The sequence below is a fragment of the Rhinolophus sinicus genome, chromosome 2 (genome assembly GCF_057876585.1).
Source record: "Rhinolophus sinicus isolate RSI-liver-muscle chromosome 2, RSI-T2T, whole genome shotgun sequence".
Classification (NCBI taxonomy): domain Eukaryota; kingdom Metazoa; phylum Chordata; class Mammalia; order Chiroptera; family Rhinolophidae; genus Rhinolophus; species Rhinolophus sinicus.
The window spans coordinates 2,685,187-2,701,965 of record NC_142502.1 but is presented as its reverse complement, the minus strand read 5'-3'; the positions used below and the strand labels follow the sequence as shown (position 1 = coordinate 2,701,965).

The following is a 16,779-nucleotide window of genomic DNA, read 5'->3' as shown; positions in this document are numbered from 1 at the left end:
ACTTTCTCTGACAGCGTGGTCAAGAGAACCAACAGCCAGGTCGGTGATGTGCAGAGAGGTGACGGGTTAGGGTTTACTTCTGAACCAGGCACAGAGTTTCAGGCTTAACACCTCTGTGCCAGGCTGTTCTTGGCAAGCTCCATACATACATAGCAGAATGAAAGTCTGCAATGTGCTCAGGGTGCTGGGAGCCAAGGTGAAGCCATTCCCCAAAAATGCTCAGCACCCCATTTCCACCCAATGGTTTCCATATTGGCACTCAAGAAGCGCTTTTCTCTGGTGGAGTGGGGATGGGAGGAGGCAAAGGAGTCATGACAGGGGTGGGGAGGAAAGGAGAGAGCGCATTTCAAAGGTCCTGGCTCTTCTCTCCATCTCTAGTGATTTTGTGAAGATATAAGAAAAATGACAGTGTTTTGCCATAAAAATATAATGAGCCCTTTATCCACTGTCCTCCCCATGAAAATTATTGTGCGCCATTCTGGATGGATGGAAATAAGAGAAATACACACACACCCCTCCCTAAGTTGTAACTATATTCTAACTACCTGATCTTAGAAATACAGTGATGGACAGGGATGGAAATTTTTCAGGTGTTGGCAAGAATGCAACCAACCTTTCCACCCTTTGAAATGAAACTTTTCAAATAAGTAATCGATATTTGTGTTATTTTCCTCTCTCTCTCTCTCTCTCTCTCTCTCTCTCTCACACACACACACACACACACACACACACAGGAAAGAGCAGAAACATTCTTAGTGCTAACTCAGGGTAGCTCAGGTCTCTGGCTGTAAATAAGTTGCCCCATTACCTAATACCTTCCATTGCACAGTGTGGCTATGAGCCAGGTGGTGGCTGGTTCAAACCCCAGCTCTGCACCCACTTGCTGTGTCACCTCTCACGAGTGACCTCTCACGAGTGCGTTGACATCTTTGTGTGAAAATGTCCTTATCTAAAGTGAGACGACAAAGTCTATCCGGGGAATGTGCTGAAACTTATTGAAAGTATACAGCATGAATGTAGACAGATGGTTTTGCCAGTAAAGCAAAGGGGCTCAGAGAAGGGAGGTGACTGACTGGCCAAAGCCATGCTGCTGACGTGTGGCAGGGACACAGCACATCTGTTGCTGGCAGGTGACAGCAAAGTCACGCTCTCCTGCCTCCGAGTTCGGCTCTCTGCCTAGATGCCCCATCCCCATTTTTCAGACGTGGTAAGTCCTGCTATACTTCCTCACCCAGTCCAGGTGTTGCCTGCTGGACCACCTATGCCACGTTAAAGCCTCTCTTTGGAGGTGTCGCCATGCCCTCTGCAGACCTCTCTCAGCAACAGCCCTGTAGGCACCTCACCTGGCTGGACTTGGGGCCAGGCGCTGTGCATTTAACTCTGGATTCACAGCCACTGTGTCACAGCAGGTCATCAAGGTGAGAAGGAAGGAAGACCAGGAGCCAACCAGCCAGGTGTCGGCCACACCATAGAGTTAGAAAGACCAAGGCAGGGCTGGAGGAGGTCAGAGCTTGGAGCACGCAGCCCTCACAGGCCATGCGTCGAGGTGACAACCAATGGGAATCCATCTAGAGGTTTGATGAGGGGTATGGTGTGATCAGGTTTTCGTTTAAGAACGATCACCCTGGTGCAATTTACCTGCCTCTACTCAGAAGCCAGCACTATGGGAAGTGGGGAAACACGAGAGGCCTCCCATAAGTCTTCCTCTCGTTACTGTTTAATGACATTCTGCAAGTATTAGGCAGTACATTCAAATGGGGAGGAAGGAGGTATAACATTTGGAATAAGGAAGTAAATTATCATTATCTATAACGACTGCCTGAGGCACTTGACAAAATAATCTGAAGAACAAATGTAAATGGCAGAAGTCAGTAAGCTGGACGAGTCAATTCCCTTTGTCCCACAAGCGCCTCTTCTTCCTCTTCCCCTGTCTTTCCTGAACAAAGCCATTGGGGGGGCGAGACCCAACGAGCAGCTGCACCAAGGCCAAATGCAGAGGCGTTGCGGTGGCCCAGACCTGGGTGTCGGAGCCGGAAAAGGCGAGGGCAGTGAACACACAGAGGAGGGTGGCAGCAGTTACAGGAGATTGTCTATACACAGAAGAACTGATCAAATAACGTGTAGATGTACATGAAACCAGGTTGCTCGTATCGGAGAAGAGAGCTACAAATATGAAAAAGGAGAACACTAGAATGAAGCCTGTGATATTGCATTGGAACGAAGGTGTTGGTGTGAATTTCTGATGTTGAATGGAGATACATATGGAAAAATAGAGACATAAATGTGTTTACACATGTGTGTCTGTCTCTCTGCATAGACAGATACAGAGATAGAGAAAAAGGTCAAGGTTAAGATAGAGATACACATGTCAAAATGCACAGAAACTGCCTTGAAGGGACTCTCACTGGCTAAGTCAGGGACAATCTGAGCTTAAAAATCAATAGGGGTAATGTATTATTACCCACTGAATAAAATAGGAAACCAAGAGTCCAGACACATGGAAAGCAACAAATGAATACAAGAAAGTTTGAAGAGGAACAGAATATTCACCCGGTGTCAAAGTATCCTCCCACGAATTCCTTACTGCTTCCAGGGGGAAGAATGGAACTCTATGTTACGTTGTAACTTTATAATGTTACGTTGGGGTCGGTAATTGGGGACCCTCCCTTAATCCAGTGGCCATGTGGTCCAAGAGGACATCCTCAGTAACAGGACAAATTCAATTCGTGGACCACCTGTTAAGATTCCGTAAGAAGGGCAGCATCATTTCTGTGATATCCTGGATCTAACCATGAGAACATATCAGAAAAAACTCAAACTAAGAGACATTTTATGAAATTACTTGCTCATAATCTTTACAAACACCAAAGTCATGAAAGTCCGTGAAAGACCAAGGAACTGCTCCAGACTGGAGGAGACCAAAGACGCAAATGCCATGTGTGGTCCTGCCCGGGACCCGTTTGCTCTTTGGAAGTTATTAGAACAACTGGCAAAACAGGAAAGGAGCCTTAGGATTGATTAGATGGCATCCATTAGCAATGCATCCATGACCGTTTCTGATTTGGGTGGTTGTACTGTGTTCATGTAAGAGAATGTCCTAGTTTGTACAAAGCGCGCACTAAGATATCTGGGTAATGGTTCGGGGGAAAGCTATTTCTACTGTACTTAAAACTTTTCTGTAAATTTAAGATTGTTTCAAGTGTAAAAATCAGTTTATAAAAATATTCACAGCATTCACCATATGCAAGAAACTGAAAAAATGAGTGGAAAAAATTATTCTACTACAAGGGCAATAGAAAAGGGATAAATATAGCTAAGAATGAACTTAGAGGAAATGGGAAATAACTATATGAAGAAGTATTTTAAATGAAACACATTTTAAACAAGCTATTTTAACAATAACACAAAAGAGGACTTATTTTTCATTACGTATCTTTTGACTTTTTACCAACTGCATTTATTTTTTTATCCAAGACTACATGAATTAAATTGTAACAATGAAGACAATGCATGGAAGAAAACATTATCAGAACAGAGCTAGAGCTGCATCTGGGGGAGATTACTATAAAGACATCTCTTTTAAATAAAGAAACAAAGTTGCACAGAAGTGGACTCTGGTTGTTACATCCAACGTGTGTAAATGTGGAAGGCTCCTCACTGCCTAAGGAGCATGTCAGGCTGGAAGGTCAAGGCCATCCATGATTCAACCCCACCAAGCCTGGGGAAATGGATCGCTCCCTTCTAGAAACCTCCACAATCCTTTGGATGACTTGCAGGAAGCCACTCATTTAATGGATCATGTAACACATTCTTATCTTCCTGTAAAGACTGAAAATTCTTTAAGGGCTGGGAAGATGAGGGGGCGGGGAGGAGAGGAAGAGGGACAAGAGGGGAGGGGATAGAGAGGAGGAAGAGGAGAGAGCAGAGGAGGAGAGGAAAGGGGAAGGAAAAGGGTGTCCACCACCTACGGCAAGTCACTGGTGCTTTGCACGTAGTAAATTTATAACTGTGTGATTATGACCTTTCCATGTCCTTATTTTCTCTCTTGATCTGAACACAGATCCAAATTGCTAATGGTGGCTCCCCAATTAAGAACCACGTTCTATACATACATTTTCCTAAAGATGGGAGGACAGGGAGTCAAAAAGTAATGATTTACCACCTCTAGTTTTTAAAAAGAGAACTGGAAAGTTTAAATCATCAGACCCAGGGGTTGAAGCAGTTCTGAGAACCACAGCTGTACCAGGCATTTCCAAAGATAATTTGGCATTAATTTTTACAAATTGGCATGTAGGCAGCCACAGTTTTTATTTATTTATTTCATTATTTCACCTCTTTACCTATCAAATCTAGACAATCAGATGTCAGACTTGAAGGGGAAAAATAAAGAACTGTACGTACCCATGGAGTTGACTCCCATGTAACTTTGAACATTTAAAGTATGAAATAGCAAGTGATAGCTGACAAAGTAGCAATCACAGCATAAATCACAGAGTCTAAAGTCCGGCTTCCTAGGTGGTGAGGGGGTGAGAAGAAAAGGTACACTCTGTAACAAGGAAACCAAAAAGAATCTCAAAGGAAAAATAAAAAAGCAAAGATAATTGCTCCACAGCACATTCCAATAAAGACTGTGAATTAGCCATGAAACGTTTCCAAGAGCATAAAAGTGGTTTTAGAAAGGAGAGTGTGCGTTTCATTCTGTCGTGGAAGGTGGAACATATTCTGTTCCACTCGCTGGATGGAGCTGCCGCTGGGTAACAAGGACCCCGGTCACTGGTGGGGATTGCCACCGCAGACAGACAGCACTACTTCCTTCAGGCTGGCCCCAGCTCTGCGACTGGCCATCTGATGTGCCCTGACGGGGGTCCCAATGTGGGCCTTGGCGTCTGTCTTCCTGTTCTCCTTCCCTCTCCCTCCCCACCCTGTGCTGGCATCACTGCTGAGGTGCGCTCCAGCCGCTCAGTCATTAACGTACAGTTATTTCGGGAACACCCACCCTGTGCTCATCCTTGGAGAGTCACTGCAACGATGACTTGCTCACGCCCCCAGTGTGTTCCCCACCTCGCTGAGGGGCCAGGGCTCGCACGGAGCGTTAGGAGACGAGAGACAGAGCATGTTCCTGGAATCATCCAGAAATGGTGCCACAGGGGTGGGGGGTGGGGGGAGGGGGGTGCTGCGATAGGACAAACCCACCGGGTGGGGACCGTGCAGGTGCTATTATATTCACGGGTTTGCATTTTCAGTTACAAAGGCAGAGCCCTCTTCCAGACTCACCATAATCCAAAGAGATTCGCTACAATTTATTTCAATAAATAAATTCATTGAAATTATTTCTGTTATTTTTCACCAAGAGGCCATAACAATTCTGGCCTTGTGGGCTAGCCACTGTCACCGCGATATCTGTAAAATATGGTCTAGACCAGGGATTTTATTACTTTTTCAACTCACAATAAGAAGCACATTTTACAAGGGGACGAAACACACACACACACACACACACACACACACACACACACACACGCGCGCGCATCGTTAGATAATACCTGCCCATTCCGCTGGATTCAGCCGGACACGCTTTTGCTCCCCCTTTCCTCTCCGCCTCTGCTCTCTCCTCTTCCTCCTCGCCATCCCTTCCCCTCTTGTCCCTCTTCCTCTCCTCCCCTCCCCCTCCTTTTCTCCCCCATTCCAGTCAGCTTTTGGAAATATGGTTGAGATTCACAAACAATAAATTTCATGACTCACAAATAGACTGTGAGCCACAATTTGAGAGCATTCCAAAACGTCATGGAATTGAGGTCTCTAAGGAGTCCCACATGTGTTTTGTGAGTGAAAGATAAGGCTATTGAAGTTAGCTGAAGTTGACTAAGGAATGCATTACATTAACAAAAGCCTGAAGTCTGGGGGGGAAAAAAACAACTAACATTCTGAAGAAACATCCGACAATTAGTTCGTGGCACTCTAAAGACCTGTGTGGTGACTAAGGGGGCCCCTGGGCACACAAACAGATGGGCAGCCTCGTGAGTCCAAGACGACCCTCCAAGGCTGGGTGAGGACAGATTTTCACAGCAACATCCACAGAAGTGAGGACGGGCTGGGCATCGCGAGGGTTAGTTTACAAACACAGCATCTTTCTTCTCCTTCGTGCATACACCTGGACAGGTAATAACTTATGACTCTAATGACCGCAAGAATGCATATGGAATGAACCCGGCTTCTGGAGAACCTTCCACGCCAATGAGAGAAATCGGGATCCAAAAACAGACCTGGACTCTGTAAAAATGTCAACATCACGGAACTTTTCTAGATTAAAGAAATGTGACAACTCAGTGTCACCTGTGATTCTTGATTGGCTCCTAGGTTAAGGGGGGAAAAACAGGCTATTATTGGGGAAATTTGAATATGTGCTCACACTAGATAAGATTTTATGCATTAAATATTCTCAGGGTGGCTATTGGACTGTGGTCGTCTAGGAGAACGCCTTGCTCTTTGAAAATAAATCTGCAGTATCTAGAGCATCATGTCTACAGATAACTGTCACATGGTTCAGCCAAAAACAACAATATCTGTGAAAGAGAGAAGAGGAGGAGGAGACAGTGCAGTCAAACACTAGTCGTCACTCCTGAGCGTGAGATGGACCTCCTACCCAGATTTGGTTCAAATGTCCAGACTGATGATGCCACATACACATACACAGGGTAAGAAAAACTTACTGCTCACATACGCGGCAGACGGCCAAGCGTGTCGGAAAATGGCTTGAGAGCCAGCGGATGTGGGCATCGCTCTGGCTACAAGGTGGGGCTGGGTGACAGTTCCTGTGTAGGGGTCATGGCTTCTGTGGATTGAGCTTCCACTGTCACCGAGGGAAGGACCATGTGGGCTGTCTTACCAGCTTGCCCAGAGGTGCGGCGGAGCAGGGAGCTGGGAGGTAGAATTCTTACACTGGACACAGTCCAACATCACAAATGGAGTTAAACTCCATATTAAAATGTTACAGTTGGTAAATTTAGGTGAAGAGTATAACAGCATGCATTGTCCAAATCCTGCAAATTTGTGTAGATGTGACACTTAAAAATAAATTAAGTGGGAGAAGAAGAGAATGTGTTTCTCCTTTTCTCTCACACATTCATACCAGGCAAATTTAGTCTCAGGGAAACGATTTTTATAAATATGTGATGCTGTGCTTCAATCACCTGTGTGTGCCCAATCTCAGAGCCAGCTTTCTTTATGAATGAAAAATGTCTACCGCTCAGTGTAAATATTCTTGTTTATCTCTAGCCATTTACAAGTGGAATTCTCATGGTCACTAGTAAATAGAATTCTCAATACTTCAAGTTGCCTCAGTTACAGAAACATTCATCATTTCATTCAACAAGAAATTATTGCGTGCCTACTGTATACCAGGCACTGTTCTGGGAGTGGGAACAATGCAGTGAACAAAAACTCCGGTTATCAGTTCTAGATGAAATCCGATGTAAACACACCAGTTAAGACACTCCCCCCACCCCCGCTCTTGGTCAGTTTATATTCTGATGACAGTATTTCAGGATCTCTAAGTATACAAAACGTATAGAAGTCACAAAATCCAGACTTACCATTGCAGTTATGTGAGAATTCATGAGCAATACTTGTACCGATTGCAGCGTGCGTGTCCCACCCCAGAAAGTGTGTTAGTCTCCTATGGTAACATAATACACATTTGCACAAAACAGAATTCTGTTTCTGTTATTACATATTTGTGTATCCCACGGCAAAATCACGAGCCTCTGCCTATTTATAATAACAGGACAGAACCCAACACTGCTCTCCACGGCTACTTCCAGCTGAGAGCTGAAGAAGAAAAAGTCCCATATCCTGAAATCCATCGGCGCTACACCTACCACTGCCTCAATGTCCACCATCCATCCCACTGTTGGGAGGAGCATGCTTATGTTTGCCCAAAACTCCAATTTGGGGTCCCCAAAGTGTGGTGTCCATACTGATAGCAGCTCCAATTGCATAAGGAAATTGGGGCAGGTGTGTGCAAATAAGACTTTGGTGGGGTTTAAGTTGTCACCTCTTTGACTTGACTCCTATCTCTAGGAATCTACCAACATATAAATTTATATGTGTGTTCAAAAACACTTGCAGTTGCTTATTACAGTATTGTTTATCAACACAAAACACGAGTAACTTAAGCAGCATTCAATAGGCATTAAATCAATCACGTTACATTGTACCATGGGATAGTATACAGACAATAAAAATAAAGCAATTCTCCATATGCTGATAAGTCTCCAAGATATACGAGTAGGTAAGTGAATAGAAAGGTACACGGAGAAAGTGTATACAGGATGCTGGTGCTGGTATAAAAAAGTAACATTATATATGAAACCCTGTATGTGGAGAGAATATTTCTGCTTGGGGACATAAGAACCTTGTGACATTGGTGACCTTTGGGAAAGGTGAGCGGGGTTAAAGGAGAACATATTATATGTCTTTCCTATATATCGTCTTGTGATATTTGACTATTTTTACTGTGTGTGTATGTGTGTATACAGTAACATATATGTGTATATGCATATATATATATACACGTATGTAATATGATGATATTGATGATTGTGATTGCTTTCTTGTATTCATCAAGGAAGAAAAGAGAAAGTCAAAGAGCTCTTAACAAGAATTCCAGGTCACAGTTGAGCAGTTCTTTTACTAAAAACACTCCTCTCGCTAACAAGGTGGAGACAATTTCTGCTTATCTGAGAAGCAAAGGTTCCATTTGCATGATTTAGTCCTGCCACGGAAGCGCTAAGAGGAAGCCTTGTACCTAGCTCTCTCCTCTGTTGATTTGCAACCCTGTTTATCCACTAGAGGGAAGGTATGTGTTTGTGGGGAGCAGGGAGAGGGTTGGAGCAGCTGCTAACTTGTAGATCAAAAAAAAGGTGCCCGAAGTTAACCCCGCACCATGCTCAGAGCTGCTGAGGGTTCTAGAAAGAAAGCGTCCTGCAGCCACCTTGCCTTTTCAAAATGTGTCTCCCCACCCTTTCAGGTTAATAAGAACTGTCTTTCGTCTGCTTTCTTTGTGAGCTACCATTTTGTTTGGAGTCTAGTTATGGTTTATCAGTGTCTTCATGCAATCACTATCAAAGTCTTAGAAATTTGACCATCCAGGTCAAATTGACCATTAATTCAGCCTTCTCATGTTACAGATGAGGAAACAGACAATGGAGCGCCTTTGTCCTTTAGACACAGGCAACTTCATTTCTGGTCCAAGTGTGAGGACCGATCCCTCGAGTCCACTCTGCATTCTCAGACTTCTGTTGCCCTAGAGTCTCCTCTCTCCTCCACCATCCTAGCTTCACTGCATGGCAATGGCCTTTCTGGTGGGAGCCAGAGAAGCTGACCTGAGACCTAGAACATATCTGAACTATAATTCTCTTTACCATCAAACTTCTGTGGAACGTGTGCTGGTGAGATTGTTTTCTTTAACATCAATTTCTTCCAGGGGTCATGCTCAGTCTTTTATATTAATGATTATAAATCACCCTTTAAGATACCTTTTCATAATCATCTTTAAAAACCTGATCAATTATTCTTTTTTAGAAAATCAATCTGTTAGGTTTCTTTACCCCACCTGGTTACAGGTGGTCACGCAGATGTAGGTCACGTAATAATCTGGGTACTCACCTTTAGTTTTAGAGGCATGCTGCTGATACTGCTTCCTCTGCCTCCAAGTCCCAGATGCCCCCAGAGCCAATGACCTCTTAATAATACAAGGAAGCCACAAAACCCAAATGCCACTGTGGTGTCAAAGAGGTCACAGTCATGGGAAACCACGCTTTCTTCGGTCATCAACTCATCAGACAAAGGAATAGCTGCCTTAGACGATTTCACTGCGGCTCAAGAAATTTGAGGAATGTGAACTATGAGTAGGTCATGGGTCCCTGTTCAAACTCCCCGCCCCAGGTCCCCTCAGCTCAGAGGCCCCCTTTACCTGACTTTAAACCCGATAGCGGCAGGAAACCAGGCTAGAAGGGATCATAACTAATTTCATCAAAAATAGAAACAATTTAGTTTTAAAATACTCATGAGATTAATTGAATGTAATAATAAGAAATTGACATTGCTTTACATGCAAAAATCATCTTAAAAGAAATGAGAGTTAAAACTAGAAGACAAAACAATATAGGACAATTAGGGGAGGGACAGAGGGAGGATAGAGATGGATTTCTGAGAACCTATGGGGCCCGAGAGCATAGGTTTCTAACTAGAGTGTAACTGTGGGAAAACAGAGTTTAATGTTACAATGTGTAGAGTAACGAATGAAGTATCTTGTGATTAAACCAAAATTTCTAAGTAAATAATTCCTTGAAAAGGGATGTATATGAAGAGAATGTGAAGAGAATGACAAAACAGAAGAATCTTCTTACGGGATAAGATCAAAAACTATAATTATTTAGTGTTTTCATCAAAGACTCTTTCCGTACATTCTGTGCCATGTCCATCATCTTCACAGCCAGCTCTACAGTCTAACACACGCATATCAAAGTTCAAAGCAATGAAGAAAAGGAGAAGCAAAGCAAAACCAAGACTGCGTCTGGCAGTGTCCATTTGCACACCAAATTTCTCTAAGTTGTGAAGACAAAATCTCCTAAGTTTAACACGTTATGCAAATATCTTCCATCAGTACAGTCTGACTATGTGTAGGACACAGAGCCAGCTGGGGCCCACGAGACGACCACACTCTGACTACGATTTTATACACACACACACACACACACACACACACACACACACACACGTCAAATAACATCAAAGGGCATCCAAAGAAATGTTCCGCCAAAGCTAGGATGGCCCACTGCGTTTTCCTCTTTGCCCAGCTAGACAAAGTAAGATAGAGCCCTCATGGTCAGGGAGAAACCCTAAGCCATGTGTGTGTGCTCACAACGACCCATGTAAGACTTTACCTCCATCCCCACAAGGAATGTCCCGAAGAGAAACTCTTAATGAGACAGGAGTCATCACAGCCCAATAACCAGGAAATATCCACCTGGAACCGGAAGGGAGCACCTCCCAGCTGTGACTGGGAAATCAGTGCACCTTGCCATAGACTGGCTGTGGGTGAGGGCAGGACTGTGGGTTATTGTTCTTATGTTCAAAGTTTCCACCACACTCTCTCCAGGCAGCCTGCAGCTATTTAAAACTTTAGATCAAGCCAACCTGCTGACAGACTGTCTTAAAATCAATGACTATCACTGAAGCTTAATTTCCAATTGCCTTAATTGAATACACGCTACAATGTACTTTCAACGGTTGCAATTAATAAACACATCGGTTTTCCAAGTTGTTGGAACATAAAAGAAGCCCTTTCTGATATTGGAAGTCAGCAGCAAGACTGATGGAAATACATTCCTCTCTTCTTCAACGTGTATTGTCAAGTTTGGTTGAGAGACCCAAAGGAAAAACAACAGTATCGAGGTGGAGGGTGGGGGCGGGGGTGCAGTCCCTCTTACGTTTCCGAGCACATGCCACCACCTGTCCCTCAGCATCTCCTGTTGTCAAAGTGTGCACAGCCAGGATTCCACCATATACACAGCGCTGTGTTTCCACCACTTCAGAAATGGGCCATGGCCACCATTTCCCAAAGAAATACAGCCACAATCCTATGGTTGAGCGTTCCCACACTTAATGGTTTCTACAGTTACATATTCACAGGCAATTATCAAATAGCATTTTTATTTGCCAAATACAAAGGATACAGTAAAATCATTAGACATTTTCAAGCTCTGAAACAAAACCAATTTGCACAAGAAATCATTTCAAAACTATGATCATCTCAGAGTAATATGGATGTAGGTACTGACTGTTGCCTATTCTGACTTGCAAAAAATTCTCAGGTGGATCCTATCACACTAGGGCGTGTGGGAATTCTTAGCTACTGTTAGGACAAGTCCTCCATAGCATAGCTTTTGAAGTTCTCATACCATACATTTCCACAAAAAAGATTAGAAATGTTTGTTAAAACACAATTTTTATAAATGGCAGCCATGCATTCATTAATTATTAAAAGGGCATAAGTGTATGCAGGTGGTTATTTACCATGACGATGTCAGTTCCCATAGATGTCACCAGATGTGTAACCAAAAGGACATGGTATGTACCTTGTGAGTGACCCTCAGGTCAAAGCCCAACACTGAGCATAGAGCTGACGAATTTGTCAGACACTCATGGTCATATGCAATTATCTGACCATTCGGATAAACTCATTTGCAATACTTGAATTTCTTACCAAATGCCATTTTCCCAGTAAGATTCATTTAAGAAATGCACTGACTTGTGCCCTAAGATCATAACTGAGCAAAGACAGCCAAAGCATGGGCAGTCACTAAGATACAGCCTCTTCTGAGGTAAGCAAGCATCTGTGCTCTGATGTCTGAAAAATCCGAAATGCACTGTCCAACAATGGCCAAAACCGAGCCTTCACTTTAAAAGGCACACGAGCCAAGCAGAAGGCTCTGAGTGGACCCAGGGATTCATGTTGAATGTGCAGGAAGGACTTCATGTTTCTTATGACGTCAATAGAGAAGGGCCATGGCCTCCATGTTGGAGCCACATGCCCATGTGCCCTGGTGCCCTGCTGGGACCTGCACCTGCCACCCACCGAGACCAGAAAGGACAGCCCTCACGCAAAACCACTCTGCCTGCCGGGGCTCAGGTCGCCGCCCCACTGGTCCCTTCACCTCCTCTTCCACAGCTTAACCAACAACAAAACAGTGGCCTCTGGCTCATTTTTCCTTTGTATTTGAACTACAGCCCAGAAAAGGCTGGACTGGTTCATTTGGGCCTACTTTTCACCAAATCCAAAAATGCTTTCAGCAAAATCAAAGGTGTCTGCTTGGGCTTCTTTTCTGTGGAAATCAGATACCCAAGCATGGCTTTTGTTTCCACAGGAGCTTTTCCACCTTCACTTTGTCGTTGGCATTTTCTAGGCAAAGGAGGACCCACCTACTTTTACCACATCCCTCCTTGCAGTCACAGCACATCTCCAAATCTGCTTTGAGCCTCACCTCCAACTTCAGGAGGATGCAAAGGGAAGGATTCAACATGACGCAACCCTGCACGTCCCTGGGCTGGAGAAGCCTGGGGGAAGGCAGCATCCCTCCCTGCAGTCCCTCGCCAGCCAGCCAGAACACTAGGGGGACAGCTCCAGCACCCCACCCTCCAGACACAGGTGTCCTGCACACAGACGTCAGTCCAGGCTATGTACCCACAGGGTGGTTTGTCACCCCAGTGCACACGACAACAAGGCAGGCAGAGGACGGGCACTGGTCAGCAGGCTGGACGCCCACTTCTTGGCCTCTTCCTGCCTCCTCTCCCACCCCACCCCACCCCACCCTGTCTTTCTCCCCATAGCACTTCCAATGCACCCAATTCTGGGTCTCCAGCATCAGCCTAATCAGCTCCTTCCCACCCCACCCCCAATTTCCTGAAGACACATGTAAAATCCCATTTGTGGGGGAAAAAAGTCTACCCAAGTTGCCTTAACATAGGGAGCTGTGACGGAGGTGGGCTGGAGCATTCCTGCAGAGCAGCTCTCAACTCCCAATGCTCCCCTGCCCGGTCCTCTCCTCCAGCTCCACCCCTCCCCCTACCTGGCTCCTCGCGGCCGCGGCCCCCAGACCAGGCAGCGGGTTCCTCCTCTGGGAGCGGGGACTGTCCTCCACCTCCTCCACCCTCCAGGGCTTTGCGTTTCTTCGACATCTCTGCCCAGGGCTGGGGCTTGGGGTTTCTTTTCCCCACCCCAACCCTCCCCCCTCGGAGAGGAGAGTGAAGGTGGGGTTAGGTGGAAGGGAGAGGGAGACAGAGGAAAGGGGTGGGGAGGAGAGAACAGGGAGGGAATGAATGGAAGGGGGTTGCTGCTTGGAGGGGAAGGCACTTAGGAGAGGCAGGAGGAGGCAGGGCCGGAGGGCGCAGGGATCCTACAGTGAGTTCGTCAGCGCAGCCCTCCGTCTAGGGGGTTTGCCTGCTCTCGCTCGCTCTCCCTCTCTCTCCTTCCTCCTTCCTCTTTCTCTTTCCTCTCGAAGGGTGTCAGCTGAGAGGGAAGGAGAGAGCAAACACCAGACAGGAGAGGCTCGGTGGGCCGCTCAGCTGATTTCTTTCTAATTTGGGAGGGGTGGGTGGGGGTGCTATATATTTGGACCCCTGGGTTCTCTGTTTACGGAGAAGTAATATCTTGCGGGGGGGGCAGTGTTTGTGGTGTTTGTGGGGGGTGTTCAGTGGATTGCAGAGGAAATTTGATAGAATGGAGAAATAAAATGCTGCAGGATGCAAGGTAGTGATGCCTTCAGGTGCTAGGGACACCGGACCCTCCTCCCCTATGACATCATTGGAGCTTCTGCAAAGGGGGCCAGGGAGGCGGCGGTGGGAGGAACAGAGCAGAGCGGCAGCAAAGGGGGTGGGGGGAGGCGGGAGGGGAGACCTTGTCCCCATTCAGGACTAGGAGGGAAGATGAGCTAGGAGTGAGGAAGGTGCAGGGCACACCGGCCCTTCTTTTGGCCGCCTCCAGAGGCACCTGCCCGTCTGGCGTCACCGCGGCTGCGGTTTGCAGCTGGAGGGCCGCCTGCGCAGGGAACCCGGAGCTGGAGAACTCGGCGCAGGCAGTAGGCGGGAGGCAGTCACTCGGCGCTGGGGTGGCCGCAGCCTCTCTCACCTCCTCCACCCTTTGCGTTTTCTTGCTTTATAAACTCAGGTTTCATCTTTCCACTTCCACTCATTTACCCCTCCTCCAAAACTGCCGTGCCCCCAAACCACACACACACACACACACACACATTTTCTTATCGCCAAAACGGACGGAGGGAAACGATGGCTGTGTTTTTTTTAAGTAGGATAAAGGTTGAAATTAAGTTTTGCTGGACTTTCAAGGGTTAAATAATAGGTAAAAAGAACTATCAACTTACCGCCAAAGTGTGCTGACACGCACAGCTGCTCTCCGCTTCACTCAAGTTCATACATTTAAAAAGCGAGAAGCGTGGGGGAAAGGCCAACCCGCCGCGAGCGCGGCGGGTCCAGGGCTCCATCCGGAACTGCGCAAAACAAGTTGCCGACGAGGCCGGTGGCCCGAGTTCGGGACCTCTCCTAGGATGCTCGCGTCTGCTCGCCTCAGCAGCAGGCATATTCCAAAGACAGCGGGCACTCTGGGTTTCGCACCGATCTTCTCGGAGAAGGGGGAGACAACTCTAAACGGTGTGTGGCATCCCTCTTTCCCTCCTTTCCATCTGGGGGTCTCAAGGAAAGCCGCGCTGAGCGCTCTGGGAGCTCATGAATTCCAGTCCATTTCAGCTCGTCCTCCCTGCAGCCGCAACTTTGGACCCGCACAGCTATAGATCATGAGTGCGAATGTGCGCGCGTGTGTGTGCCCAGTGCGCGCGCGTGTGCCAGGATATGTGCCCGCGCGCACTGGGCACCGGGTGCATGTGCTCTCAGGCACGGCTCTCCCTGGCTGCTTGGAACTTGGAGAGTTTTCCTTTAAGCCGGCACTGCTGCCCGGACACCCCCCGCGTCCAACAGGAGGCGATGACGTCCGTAGCCTCGTTGCCAGACAGTCCCCGGGCTGCCGCTGCCGCTCACTGACAGGAGCTGGCGCTCCGACGTCAGCAGCCGGACCTTTGGCAAGGCTGCTCCCGCGGAGACGGCTCCCACCCCCGCACCTGCCAGCCGGCCCACGGGGGGGGGGGGGTAATGAAATCAAAGGCACGGGGAGGGGGCTGGGGAGGCGCTGACGCGGGGTTGCGGGGGGAGGAGGGGTCCGATCTGCCCTCTTTGTCCTGGAGCTCCCGAGTATATAAATAGTGCTGTCTCCAGCCAGACTTTCACCCCCAGCTCACACCCCCGCAGGGCCCCCGCCCCTGCCCCCGTCACTTGGAGTCGCCCTCGCGCCGCCGGGAGGGAGGTGGGGAGGGGGCGGGGAAGCAGGGAGTGGACAGACGCTGCTTCGCTTCCCTCTTCCCATTCATAGATTCAGTTGGAGTCTTAGGGCTGCCGCTGGGCTCCCGAGTCGCTGTGAATGGATTGATGCCCGCGCGCGGGGACCACCAGGTCCTCAGGGATGTCTCCCGCGCGGAGGGGTGGGAGGCGCTCCTCCCACGCGGAGACACGCACCCTCACCTTCGTGAGCGTGGCAGGACCCTAAACGACAACCCTTAGGGGAACAGGGGCCTGCCCTCTCCTGCCCCTCCACCCCCAGGGTCTTTTCAGCCCCTGAAATGCCAGAACGCAAAACCGAGCGAGACTCGAGCTGCGCTCAGTCCCCACACCACGGAGAGCCAGACCCGGACTGGACCAGAGCCCGTCTGCCGCCTGGATCGTAGCAACAGAGAGGGGGCGGCCACGTGGCGCGCGGGGCAGTGGCTGGAGCCCAGAGTGTCGCCTCCCTCTGCACAGCTGGCTGCCCGAGCCCACGCACCTTCAGCTCCCGAGCCCCCAGGGGTGCAGCGGTGCCTGGGAGAGGGTGCAGTGCGGGGATTTCGGGGGACCGCAGGGCGGGTTCCCCATTGGGCGGGCTCCCCACTGGGCGGTTCCCCACCCGAGCCCAGTCGACAGGAATGCGTGGGCGCTAATCCCCGGCGCACTGCTGCGGGGAGTGTCCGGATGGCAAGGCCCACGCGGGACCCTGAGTAGCGCTAGACCCCCCAGCTGGGCACTGACCGGGCTTCTGGCCCAGGACCCCAAAGTATGGAGTTCTGAGGCGCTCCATACACCTCAGGAGCTTACTAAATGCACATCAAGGCGTCCTTGGTA

At 48.0% G+C, this 16,779-nt stretch overlaps 1 protein-coding gene across 3 annotated transcripts in view; it reads right to left on the bottom strand.

Moving 5' to 3' along the window:
• PDE10A (phosphodiesterase 10A) overlaps positions 1 to 15,540 on the bottom strand; it is a 475,244-nt gene extending 459,704 nt beyond the window's left edge. For 2 of the 3 annotated variants that reach the window (XM_074333806.2, XM_074333807.2), the window contains exon 1: positions 14,940 to 15,540. Coding sequence is in view for 1 of the 3 variants with exons in the window: in XM_074333805.2 (XP_074189906.1) it covers positions 13,632 to 13,740 (109 nt within the window). In the remaining 2 variants the exon portion in view is untranslated. Of the gene's footprint in view, positions 1 to 13,631; positions 13,970 to 14,939 lie in introns of those variants that run through there. The other variant, XM_074333805.2, reaches the window with a different exon arrangement.
• Positions 15,541 to 16,779: the final 1,239 nt, after the last annotated feature.